This window comes from Strongylocentrotus purpuratus, unplaced genomic scaffold, assembly GCF_000002235.5.
Source record: "Strongylocentrotus purpuratus isolate Spur 01 unplaced genomic scaffold, Spur_5.0 spur5_scaffold_6, whole genome shotgun sequence".
NCBI lineage: Eukaryota > Metazoa > Echinodermata > Echinoidea > Camarodonta > Strongylocentrotidae > Strongylocentrotus > Strongylocentrotus purpuratus.
The window spans coordinates 23,744,215-23,758,577 of record NW_022145612.1 but is presented as its reverse complement, the minus strand read 5'-3'; the positions used below and the strand labels follow the sequence as shown (position 1 = coordinate 23,758,577).

General features: G+C 36.7%; 1 protein-coding gene across 1 annotated transcript; it reads left to right on the top strand.

Annotated features, from left to right (window-relative positions):
• The first annotated feature begins 4,414 nt into the window (after positions 1-4,414).
• LOC579578 (F-box/LRR-repeat protein 14) lies at positions 4,415-10,013 on the top strand. Its single transcript, XM_003730039.3, has one exon. It carries the CDS (start codon positions 4,712-4,714, stop codon positions 6,146-6,148), a length of 1,437 nt encoding a protein of 478 aa, XP_003730087.1. The 5' UTR covers positions 4,415-4,711; the 3' UTR covers positions 6,149-10,013.
• The last annotated feature ends 4,350 nt before the right edge of the window (positions 10,014-14,363 follow it).

The window sequence follows — 14,363 nt, the reverse complement described above, 5'->3', positions numbered from 1 at the left end:
TTTGAATAAATCTTTCGACGAACAAATTTGAAAGTTCCTCACTAGTAATGATGCGAAATTGCGAAAGGGAGATTCCCCAAGAATATTTGTGACCTCGAGTTTCTTATCCTTTGCCCCCCCCCCCCCCCCGCCCCTCACAATTTTAATTATTTTCTTTTGCATGCTCTAGCTTATTTAAGGATTGTTTTATGTTTGATGAAACTCATTTAAGCATTAATTTTAAGCTAAAATTCATGGAGTATTTACTGTAAATAATGATTCAATTTCAAGTTCAAGTTCATTTTATTCAAAACAACACAAAACATGACCTAATCTCTTACAATCGGAATATAGAACACACAAACACACCCGCGCACACATAAATACACAACAAACACACTGATGAGCAGGTCCATAGTGGTCAAAACGCATTTGAGAATGAGAAATTATTAAGATACAAAGAAAAATTATGTCAGTCTTTCAAGTAGATACGTTTTAGATAACCTTCTAAACCTAGAAAGATTTGTACTAATTTTTTTGTTTATCACCATCAGGCAAACTGTTCCATTTTAAAGTCGCCGGGGGGGGGGGGGGGATATTGGAGAGCGGGCTCCAAGATGCATGTGGCTGCAAAGCTAAGTAGTCGACGAGTTGATTAAAATATATGTTCATTTCAAAATAGAAAATTCACAAAGAGAACTATCCTCAATTATTCCTATGGCGAGGTTCTGCATAATCCATTGGGTGGATTCAGGTAATATCACAAGTTCAGGTCATTGACCTAACATTCATATGGGCGGAGCATCGTTATAAAATTATATAATTCAAAACAAAATCTGCATTTCAATCATGAAAGTAATCAAAACAATCACACCACGCAAAAAGTAACCACAACGAGGCATGTAGTTTGGCAAGCCAATTTACTTTTACATTTCCCCTCCAATTTTCAACCTCTTTTAGGGAGCGAAGATTACCCTTAATATTTTTCGAAGAGGACATGTGCCCAAGCTTCCGATCGCAGCCCCTACAAAAAAAATCATGTCTCCATTATCGGGAAAATGGTTGCCCGTTTGTCGTTTCAATCATCCCTGGTCCAATTTCATTGAGGTACAATGATTTCTCAGCGATATTCCAGCGAATTCGACGACGGATAGATTAAAAGAATCTTTGTGAAATTATGTTTCCAAAACTAGGAAATCATGTGATCTTATTACAGAATGTATACAATCCAATTTATGCACAATCGTCTTCTCTTCATTTTATATAATTTGCATTCGGGTTAGATGGACAAACTCTTGAAAAAGCACCGTCTAAATTGACATAATTACTCAAAAAGGATTGTTATTTTTAATTAAGTTTAAACTTGAAACAATTTGTGTAAGAGCAGAACAACCGACTGTTGATAAACTTTCGCTTTTCTAGAAACTGTTCGATCTGTATACATATTTTAATTATTGTTGATTTTCTTAAATTCATACAAGATGAATTTGAGTTTGAGATTATCTACTTATACACGGTTAAACGCATGACATCAGCTTAGAGCTCCTTTCCACCCAATCCATGATATAAATTACAGTACATAATTATACATAGAAAATAACAATGACAATTTGACAACAACCAGAGGCCGCGCTCCCGGGGGCAGCACAGTGCCCCACCCCCTTTTTCAGGTAGCCCCAAAGTGCCCCTTTTACATAGGACATATACCCCTTTTCCTTTGTAATAATTGCCTCCTTCCCCCTCTGATATGTGCTCTTTCTTCTTTGATGAGTGCCCTTGTTCACCTTTGATAAGTACCCCCTTTTTATTTGATGATACGTGCCCCTTTTCCTTCTCATAAATGCCCCTTTTTCACCCTCATTAATTGCCACTATCAAAATCTGACAGGTGACCCTTTTCCTATGTAATAAATGCCCCCTTCCCCTTCTGATAAGTGCTCCTTTTCCTCTTTGATGAGTGCCCCTGTTCACCTCTGATAAGTACCCCTTTTATTTTACGTGCCCCTTTTCCTTTCCCATGATTGCCCCTTTTCATCTCTGGTGAGTGCCTCTTTAAAGGTGCAAGAAATTCCCCTCTTCACCTCTGATATTTTTGCCCCTTTTTACTTTGACTACGATGCCCCTTTTCCTTTTTGTTAAGTGCACTTTTTCCTTCTGTTAAAGGTAATACAAAGTTTTGGTATGGGGTCATGAATTTGGTTCAAATGAACATAATTATTGGAAGCATATGCGATCCTACAATATTCAGTGATCGTTGTCGCGGTTGAAATCGAATCTTAAGTTATGAAATTGTAAATATTAAATTCTTTATGTTGTATAGCTCCCTCAAGTCAAGTCAAGTCAAGTCAAGATATTAATTAAGCTCTTAAACAAGGTTTCTTGACTAAATTCGCGCGATAAGCTATTCCCGTTTGGAAATATATATCACAGCTATATTCTTAAATTTTCATGGTAGCAGCTACCATTGTACGGCCGTAGGCGTTATTTGAAATTTATCAAAATTTACCGGGAGCACCGGTTAATTTCTATATTCAATTTTTCTCGAAAGCAGAAGTGTTTTAGGGGTTAAAATTGTTGGTGCTTATAATACATCCACAGGGGCAGAACTCTTTCGCTACGCTCGCTCGCATGTTTAGTTGTTCTTCATTAGTTTGTGCTTAAAACTCATCAGGGTTTGTTTTTTGCCCTCTTGATTAGATGTAATTTTTCGCACTGCGACCTGTCACAAATTTTAAAATGTTTGCACGCTCACTTCGCTCGCTCGAAAATTAATGATCAGACCATCACAACCAACTGCAAAGTATGTTAGCAGAATCTCGTAACACGTACAAAGAGAAACAAAATGATATCGATGTCATCCCTGCTAGCGTAATCGCAATCATGACGATGTAGGGGTATATACCAATGTCTAAAACTGGTGTATGTTCACTTTGAGGTTTATCTATGGAGGTGCCCTTTTTTTTCTTCTTCAGAAAGTGCGGTTTGGTGCCCCCCACACACGCACCTTGGAAGACGCACCCCGTCGCCCTTGACAACAACAAGACAACCTTACTCATCAACGACTATATGGTATAATTACGAATGATGCCTACGATTATGAAGTCATTCCATCGTTATTATTCATTTCAGATATAGCAAAAATAAATAAACTGCTTTGTTTTGACTTCGGTAAAGATAAACATAGGGAGACTGTGTGCGTGGGTATGTGCGTAGGGATGTCGTGTTTGCATGAGGATGCATGCGAAAATGCATGTGCCTACAGAGAAGCTTGAGTTCTGGTAATAATAGAAGAAAAAAATTCTGACAGAATCCAACAAAACTTATACTTAATGTTAGTGTTCAAGATTACAAATAAATGTCATGTGCCAAACGATTTTGGTAGAAAATGTATAGGGAAGTAATGAGCATAGAGAAATAAGGAATTAAAGCCAAGTAGGCCCATTACCAACACCATGTGCAGGTCTCTACGTGCAGTGAGAGTTGTGGTTTTTATTAAAGATGATTTCCAGCAAGTTTATATTTTTACTTCTTCAAACAATCAATCTACTGCTGGATAAACAATTCACAATTATTGTAGACATGTTCTCTCGACATACGATTCCCATACCAAAGATTAGTTTTGACTATGCTTTACCAAATCTTTTGGCAAACGAAAGTCAGTCAGAAACTTTAGACCTAATTAACTTAATCTAATTTACAAGGTAGTCTGAGATTTTCAAAGGAACTCCAACCTCATATCATCGTGATTATATTCCTGGGCTTATAATTAATAAAACCTTACTATGTCTAATAATCAACTTACTAAATGATGCACTATATTAGTTTACAACTAGCTTAGGATGAACATTATCATATCAACAAGAAATACAATAGAAATTCTCAGCCATTGAACGTTTTATTTGTGGAAATCTGTGAAACAGGCACTTAAGCTAGTTACGTTTCTCTAATTTTTCGATGGCTGTGACATGGTGACTACAATGGTGAACAGATTTTGAAAGATGCCACTCCTTTGCTTGCTTTCCTGTGTGAATAGCTCCGACGTTAAAAGCTTATCCCATTCTTTTTCGGATTTCGTTCATTACCGTGTCCGGATTAGCCTAATTGATTGCCTTAGAATTTGACTTTGCTGCTTCAACTACGGCTCTTTCGTGCCAAATAACTGAACAAAAGACCCATTAACCTATTATCATTGAGTAGTGGAATTACATTCACACAATGTTCCGGATAAACACATTCCGGATTAAAACTCCAACTGTGAGACAGGCTTTTCGCTTGCATTCTAAATCAGGGGAACAACGTTGGTCTCACACAAATTAAACTTAAAGTGGAAGTAAATATGGGTGCAAGAGAATGTAACCACAGGCACAGTGCACACAGGTCGTCTGTTTTTTAAAAGTAAAGAATACAATTTGGTAGTATCTTGCTGAGTTTGAATGCTTGAGGGTAGAGCGATGCCAACCACACGAACCAAAAGAAACCTCCTCCTGATGAACGCCTGGCTGGTCGGAAAGAATTACTGCGCCGTAACTCGCCGCGCTGGCCTCGGTCACGTGACTTATTGATGAATGCCTAAAGCCACTACAGCGCTGTTCGCAGTAGTTTCGAACAGCACACACGAACACACGCACACGAACTACACACAAATATAGCTGGACTGTACTGCACACAGTGTTCGCTGACACAAGTCGCGACCCAAGCGGCCCCGTTAATGCATCACTTCATCGCTCTGTGTAATGTGCAGCGCGGCGGGCTGTGAATTGATCCCAATGCACGCTTGCATGCTCATTCATCGTACGTGTATAGTATCATATGTACCCATGCGGCATAGCGTGCAGAGAGAATGTGGCTTGTGCATCGACATCGCCCATGGAGGCAGAGGATTCTTGCATGGAAAGCAACACAAATGTGAAGCCGTTGGGACACGAAGAAGTCGTCGAAACAGAGTTAGTCACTCTGTGGACGAAATGCCATTCGAAAAGTACCAAGAGGAAACTCACATTTCATGTTTGTTTCCTGAAGTGCTCGCGCTAATATTCGGTTATTTGGACGTGCGTGATAAGGGTCGGGCTGCCCAAGTGTGCCGTGCATGGAGGGACGCTTCGTATCACCGTTCGGTATGGAGAGGTGTGGAAGCCAAGTTACATTTACGCCGGTCAAACCCCTCTTTGTTTCCCAGCCTTGTGGCGAGGGGGATCAAACGTGTCCAGATACTCAGTCTTCGAAGGAGTTTGAGCCATGTCATGCAGGGAATGCCAAACATACAAAGCCTAAATCTGAGTGGTTGCTACAACCTGACTGATGTGGGACTCTCACATGCCTTCTCCAAAGAGATCCCTACACTGACAGTACTCAACCTAAGTCTATGCAAGCAGATCACTGACACTAGTCTTTGGAGGATAGAACAGTATTTGAAGCAATTGGAGGTGCTTGACCTTGCAGGATGCAGTAACATAACAAATACTGGTCTTCTGGTGATTGCAAGGGGACTTCACAAACTCAAGGGTCTGAATTTAAGGAGTTGTCGACATATATCTGATGTTGGTATTGGATATCTAGCTGGAGTGAGTGTCGAAGCAGCAAGAGGAACACGAGATCTTGAACTTCTAGTGCTGCAAGATTGCCAAAAATTGAGTGACACTGCTCTCATGAGTATCGCCAAAGGACTCCACAAGCTTCGAAGTTTGAATCTTAGTTTCTGCTGTGGAATCACAGACACTGGTATGATCAGCCTGTCACGGATGCAAAGTTTGAGAGAACTTAATTTGCGAAGTTGTGACAATATCAGCGACATCGGGCTGGCGCACCTTGCTGAATATGGAGGCCATTTCGCAACGCTTGATGCCAGCTTCTGTGACAAAATAGGTGATGCAGCGCTCTCACACATTTCTCAGGGAATGCCAAATTTGAAGAATGTCAGTCTTAGTTCTTGCCATATCACGGATGAAGGTGTAGGGAGGTTAGTACGCAGTCTTCACAACATGACCACTCTAAACATTGGCCAGTGTGTTCGAGTGACTGATAAGGGACTGGCTCTGATAGCAGAACACCTCAAGGAGTTGAAGTGTATTGATCTGTATGGATGCACAATGATCACGACTGTTGGACTGGAGCGTATCATGCAGCTCCCCTGCTTGACTGTTCTCAACCTAGGACTTTGGCACAAAAGGTAGTACTTGCTGTCATGTTCAGCAATCCAGGGAAAAGAAAAAGCTGAACAACGAACAAACGTATTAAATATAGGCCTATGAGTCTTTTTAATGATTCAAAAAGTTCATGAAATACTGCTTTTCAAAACATTATTTTTTACTTGTTATATATTATGATGGATGTACCTATACAAATTACAATGCCTTTGTAAAACATACAAATTGAACTTCAAGGAGGACGTCCCACCGACCATAATTATTTTAATACAGTTTTAACTTTTAAAATACATAGCTTTAGAGTTCACACACAGTTACATGTAGAAGCTTTAAAAGCAGAAAAACATATCTTGGAATCTAAACGATTAGAAAATAGAATTCTAGTGTTGTCCTGTATTTAAACAAAATTTTAGAGGTCATGGGGTAACATTTTAACTGTTCTGACGTCTGAAAATCATGCTTCAAAGTGTGAAGAGACAATAATGCGAGGTTACATGAAGTTTGGAATCAGGAAATTACGGAGTTGGCAATCCAAAACAGAAATTAAAACAAATACTATGAAACTTTCCGTTGGTCAGAATCGGAACTACAATGTACGTGTATAATAAAAACATTGTTGTGTAGTACATGAGGGAATCAAGTCTTCATTGGCTACTTGATTTGTTTGACAATTTATCATAAAATCATGATAATTATGCGGGTAGCGAGAAACCTGTAACTTTATATTCTTTATTTCACTTCAGGGATACCGCAAGACTGAATTTACATAGACATCGAAGTCTAGTTCAGTTTTTATCATCCAAAGTACTCATATTTGTTCACCCAGGCAGACGGAGAGTCAAATTGTAATCGTAATGTAGTAATGTCCATGATGCATTTAGAAGATTTTGCACATACATGTACCTGGTAATCTAAAGCATTCATATTATGAAACCCTGTGAAATTATGAAAGCGCCAACCATTGACATACACAATGAAACTGCTGGTTGGTCGTGCTAGGTTTATGGTTGTGAAGTATTAAATAACACGCAGCTATACACTGCAGTCTGTATTGGCATTGTGAGCAGTCGGATCTGGCGGTCAAAGGTCATCCAGTGTAGCCTTTGACCTCGGTTGTTTTGACAAGCTGAAAAGAACTTGACAAAATATAGCCCGATCTCACAGCACAGCTCGCTGCTCCACAATACCACTGCATTGCAGGGAACAATCGCTTGCTGAGATCTGCAAAGGAAATGCCCTTGGCTTCGACGACATGAATTGTTATTTCACTTCTCAGGAAAGCAAAAGAGAAACTAGAGAAATAATAAGCATATACAATATACATGTACCCACAGGAGGCTCGAATATAGGCAGACAACGCACTGGTAGTTTTAAAAGAAAATCATCTACACACACATACACACTCAGTACTCGTGTAAAACACTCGTTACTAGGTTTATCAGTAGTATCAGGCAAATTATCTAAAAGTTCCTAGTAGAATTTTCGTTGTCGTGCATGTGGCAAACTGGCAAAGGACTTGACAAATCTAATCGTCAAAAAGGTTATGAGCAGTTCCCCGGTATTTTGAGTGGAAGATTTAAAGATATGAGAAGCTTCCTGAAATGGGCTCAGGATAGCAGGATTTCAGAATTTACCTACTAAATGTATTTAAGAATTTATCCATACATATAAAGGGACAAGAAGAGGGAAACTGCGCTTTTAAATCTTGGGAAGAGCGGAACTGCAGATTGAGTTGAGTCTTCGTTATCTAGCGCAGATATTCATTTCCTATGTGTATGTCACGTTAGGTAACGTGCTAAGGGCAAAGGGGATATGACGATTTTGCTCTTTACTCTGCTGAGTTTCACTTGATTCTCTGTATGCTTGGAAGTGTGTTCATACTGCCCAACCGTCAGTCGATTGCTTTCTATACTAATTAAACCATGGAGTAGATCCATGATTAAACTAACGTTAAGTTTAAAATATAAATCCTCCTTCTTTACCAAAGTAGGTATGGGTAACTGTTCTGAACAAATCTTCTCGACTTATTGGTTTACAGTTCAATATATTTTTGAATTATGTCTTGTATCGAACCGAAACACATCAGATCTGGGGAAATGCATAAGGGCTGGTTGTTAGTTTAAGTGCAAATACACAACCCTTTGGTTAACATTTTGGCAACGTAAATGATTTACTATGATCATTAGTTAACTTATACGGGAAATGGATATCGAGAGAAGGAATTCCCGATTCCGTTTATACTAAAAGGCAACATAGAATAAGTATGTCCTCATATTCTAAAAATATATATCCTGTAGATTATCATTTGTTATGAAGACTTGTGAACCCTGTATGGAGGAAGAAAGGGGGGGGGGGGTACATGTCAATTATGGTCACCAAGCAAACATTTTGACAATCTTCCAAGGTTGATTTTATCCTGTTGGAACAACTGAGCTCAAATGTCAGCAGGAAAAGGAAAAAGCAAGGATGATGGCAAAGATCTTTTAAGCATACTTCATTGTTCGATGTTGATATTGATAATTCTGTAATCATTTATCTTGTTAACTACGTCATGAATCATGTTTGATATAGAAACTAATTTCATTGTCTGATGACTAAGGTACGTGTACATCGTGATGTCTCTGAAATGTTATAGCGTTGACTTGCAAGATCAGGGTGGTCAAATTTTGTTCTCAAATTGTGATAAAATTTACATAAATAAATCCGAAGAGTACACTGGTGATGCACATCGTGATTTCTGATACTAAATGCATTTCTTAAGAGTTGGGAACGGTCCATAATCTTGAAATTAAATGTAGTGACCTATTGTAACGTGTTTCTTCGATCAATTAGGAAGTAACAAATATAATTAATGCACTGCAGGCACTAATGAGAACAATACGAGTTTCAGGTGACGAGGTATGGTCAAATATTTCTCTGATTTCTCGTACATGTATTTTGTAATGTATGTCGTTCATACATTAATAACAATTATCGATTCCTTTTTCATTCCAGAAGCCTTTGCTCTTCACTAACACTTTGTCCATGTTAATACTATGAACATTTTCAAGATGATTTTGGCTCCTTAAAAGCAGCCACATAAATATATGTCTGGGTATGTGAAAGTACGTAAATTTTATAAAATTATCAGCACAATGGATGATTTTAGATTTCTAGATTTACTACCTCATTTAATATACTTTTGAATGTATGATTATATGTTCTTTTGATTGGTAATGAACATTTTTTAAACATGGATGGACAATTATAAGATTCATGAGGATGAGTAAGTTATAATGAGATGAGTATAATTATTGCACTTTATAATAATTAAACCATCATGTACAATGTACGATCATACCACATGACTTCCAAAGGACTAAACATATTAATGATTTAATATTGTTCCCCATTTATAATTGAACTTTGTATATGAGTTATACATTTGATTTGATACTCGAAAGTAGTACGCTGTAATACTTTGGGTTATGGAATGTATACATACAGTCATGTATGTATCTTCAATTTTCGCATTTTAAAAAGTAATCATATATTTACTGTGATGACAGGATATATTTGCCATACTTTGTTAGATTTGTGGTGATAAGATGTCATTTCGATTTCTTATTCTCATGATACCATTGCATTATAATCCAATATGCTCGACCATGTTGGTTTTAAAGTCTTGTCATATTTTATACAGTTATTATATGCGACAAAAAGTCACAAAGTTGATATACGCATTTTACAAAAAGTGGTGAACTTTGTCGTAGCCTTATACGTCAAATCAATTGACATTCTAAAAATGATGTTTTTATCTTTTGTCAGATGTATGTAGCTTCAATGATTATACTGGGAATATAATATTCAATATATATATTAAAATAATGCAAACATAAAAACATTAAAAAAATCGAGTAATGGTTTCATTTGTTTATTTGTCATACAAGCTGAGAAACATGCTGTTAAAATTCAAAGTACACTTCCCCGTACAAGTGGATAGTAGAGTAGTAGACTCATCAATATAATGAACGAGTTCAACTTTTTTAAAGGGTCTTGTAAATTATGTTGATGATAAATTGAACATGATATATGTTTTATTCATTTCACTGTATGAATATTTATTGTTATGATTGAAAATTAATATTAAGTTTTCACCTTTTAACCGTTGGTTATATTCCGGTTCAGTCATATTCTTAATCAAATTAATCAATTACAAAGATAGCAAAGTTCGTCATGTACAGCATTAAAATACACGCGTGCGCACACACACAGTTAGTCATTTTTACACATGTACATGTGTATATGAAATGGATGATTTCAAACAGAATATAGTGGGAAACAAATAAATGTTTAAAAATTTTACAAAATAGTATTTCCCTGAAAACATGTATTGTGAATAAAATTGTAACGGAGTAAATAAGAATAAAAGTTTAACCAGAATCATATCATTATAATCTTACATAAAAGTCGTATACGAGCTAAATTGTCATTAATACAGGTCTTTGCAGGACCATTGTGATAACTTGAATTAAATTTTAAAAAACAAAAAACATATCCATGTATAAAAAAAGTAAAGCAAAAACTATTTCGACTAACCAAAAAGAAAACTATGATTATTTTTGCAGCACTTAATTCTAGAGTACTACACAACAACACTCGATCATCTATTGTGACATTCTTGATCCCTGGTATAGTCAAGTATTTGTCTCTTTAAGTGTCCAGGATAACTCCTGGGAATATGCGAAGTGTTTGTCTCTTGTTTTCAATGTAATTCTATTTTCTCAAATTTTGCTTTTCTTTCATTTTCTCCCTTTTCCATACACCGAACGATTTTTGTCCAAGGTTATTGTCCCTTCTATTCGCTTTTACAATTCTTCCATACTTTTCCTTTTCTTCCTTTCCCTACTTCTGCTTACAATGTCTGTCTCAAGTATCTTAGAAGAAGAAACGATTACGAAAGAAGAAGAAAGAGGTGGTTGAGGGCACGAATTGTATTCAATATATTTTCATCGAAAAAAAAATTCTCGAAAACCTCAACTGTATATCAACAAAAACAAATGATAATAATACATGTAATTATGATGATGATAATTCTATCAATAATAATAATGACCATTGTCGTCATCCACAATATTATCAACAACATTATCACGATCGCAATCAAATTGAGACAATAAACGACCAAAGTCAATTTCAAAGCGTTGTTATTCACCCTTTGAAACGTTCAAAGATTATAATGACCTATTGTACAATCCGAACCTGATTTCTAAAAAGAATAATTGAAATTGCTGAATTTGATTTCTTGGAAAGAAGTCCATATGGTCGTGTCAAATGGTCTTATTTAAAGACCGTCAATACTACTGGGCCAGAAGGGATTAGACCACACAACAAGGTCACTGACAGGTGACTATCTCATTAACTCAGCTCTCAACTAACATAAGACGAAGAGGATCATGGGGGACCAACAGGCACCGATTGGGGAAATTTTCTATATGGAGGGAGCAAGTAGCTACAAGTAGGACAGTGGGGCTTTAACAAGGACAGCCTCACCAGTACTGTACCCTGAGGATTATTACTGGATTAACCCCGACATCGTCAGGCACTCATTTAACAATCTTGGGTGGAGAAGGACAAATGTGGTAAAATGCCTTGTTCAAGGATGTTAACAGCCAGCATGAATATTCAGTTCTCAAGCTATAAACAAAAATGGAAGGACGTGTATGATTGTTGAGATAATGTAAACATAATTCTTGAGAGTTCGTCAAAGTAATGCTCGAATGCTGGTGCAATTCGGCATTGTTTTTTTTTTTTTTTTTTTTATTTTTATTTATATTTATTTATTTATTTTTTTTTTTTTGGGGGGGGGGGTGGGGGGGGGGGGGTTGTCGTATCACAATACACTCACTCGCATGAAAAAAAAACATTATTGATTTAACGCATTAACAATTTATGAGCCCTATCTAGTGATGAATACTGTTACATGCTAATTAGTTTGATAATCGATGTACAATCTATCTGAACCCCGTTTGAGTATTACTTATCTTTCATACCAAACCATAAGTTGAAGACGATAAAATGCACTCGTGCTCGAAGAAAGCAGGTATAATATTTATGATTATAATGAATGGACAATCACATTCTTCATTGTTTATTATTTTTAAATGAATATGGCTCTCCTCGATCCGTGTCTTTCGCTTTAAAGCCGATTAAAATATAAGAATAATTTGTTCGACGTCATAATCGATTTGAGGTGAATCACAAATGTATAACACTAACTTGAGCTCCCACACAGGTAAACGCACACCAATCCAGAACAACTGCCCGTCGCCTTCCATTCGCGTCCTATATAGACCGGTGTAATAACATATTCAAATTATGTGCATACCTTTTTAAAGCAAAATATTATTCTTGACAACCTGAAGGCTTGCCCGACATAGCCATAAAATAATGTATGCAGGCTCGATTCCAAGTATTGAAGTTGATTCGTTGATAATAGGTTAATAAATACCTCGTCACTAGGTCCATGGGAAAGAAACATACATTTTGAATATGTTAATAAACTGGTATATTGAACACGGCAAAATTAGGCCTGTTTTCACTATCCCGATATTGCCAAATATCCAGCTATTTGAACTATCCCGATCGCAAACTATCCAGCTAATTTGCGTCTTCATCAGACCGAAGCAGCAATTAGCGGGATATTTGGTCGGGATTGTCATCCCAAGATATATTGGGATAGTTTGCAAAATATCCCGCTATTGGGTAAAATATCCAGCTATTTGTCCCACGCGTCTGCACCAGACCGAAGGCTCGCACTATGCGCTAACGTTGAGCAAAATATCTCGAGCTAATTTCTCAAGGTCGAGTTTCAAGTTTCGAAGTCGAACCTCGAGCTGATGAAAATGCGATTTGTAACTTCGGGATTATTTCCCAAATCACAAATAGCGGGCTATTTGGCAATCTCGAGATGATGAAAACGCGCCTACCGTTCAGTTGTTCAGATGTGACGCGGTAAACCGCAGCGGTTTTTAAAAAAATTGTAAACAAATGACAACTGCGCACAAGACCCTATACGTATTCACTGAGCTCTGTGTTATAAGATACATACATTTTGAATCGTATTACACTATACGTCATTATTACAACAACAACAACAAAAACGCGGTTCCCGTTGTATATCTAGATAATAATTAACTTAGAATGTAGTTATCAGTATTTCTTTAAATGAGGAATGATAGAATAAGTAAATACTTTGGACAGTATTTGAAAAATATTGCACGTCCATGTGTTGTTTCTATCTTGTTTCCATTCTATAATTTTTCTTTTTTTATCTTGTTTATTTCCTCTTCTTTTCTCTTTTCCCCATGCTTCCTAAAAAGTATGTTGTCCTTGGTTTATATAAGTTCACTTTTCATCCTCTTTATTCACATTACGATTCAGCCGGACCTCTGTTCTTTTCTTCTTATCTAATAGTGTCTGCCTCAAGTTTCTTTTCAGCACACATCACGAACGGCTTTCCGATTCAGATTAAATTATTTACCATTTCCAATAACAATGCAGAATACCATTAGCATAAGAAAAACAAATATTTTTGAAGATAATTTGCGTAACTCTAATAGAATAATAACTAAACACCAATAAATTAACATTGGACGATTCACATGATTGTAATAACTGTATTAAAATTGATGATTTGAAAATAGTAGGCCGTGTCAAAGAGCTTAGCTAGTATTTCACATGCCCCAAACTAATTTAAAATAATCTATAATTGAGCCACTGAATAAAATCATTAGACAAAATATCATTACGAACAAAGGAAATTTAGAGAAGAAGAAAGATGGGATAGAGTAGGTGCACATGGGCAGTTATCTCCACCCCCGAACAAAAGTAGGTGAGAACGGTTAATCAGTTAATTTTTTGTAGATCATAGAAATGGTCAGTCGTTTTTTAGAACGCTTCGTGACACAAATAAAACCGCATGACTTGTAATTGTATATATATAATTGAAACTCCACCAATATTTCTCGACAATATATAGGCTAAAGTGTGCCCTCTGGGACGTCACAATAATTATTAAATGTTTGTCAAAATGCTTGCACGTAGGCCTATATCTTATTGCCGTGCACTTGTGTAACCTCAAAATAAAGAGGGACATTTTTTTTTTATGAAAATATTTTAAACAAAAAAAAGAGGCCATCAATTTTGTTCCTAAATTTGACTCTACTAGATTATTTTTATCTTGATTTTAATGTCATAGTCA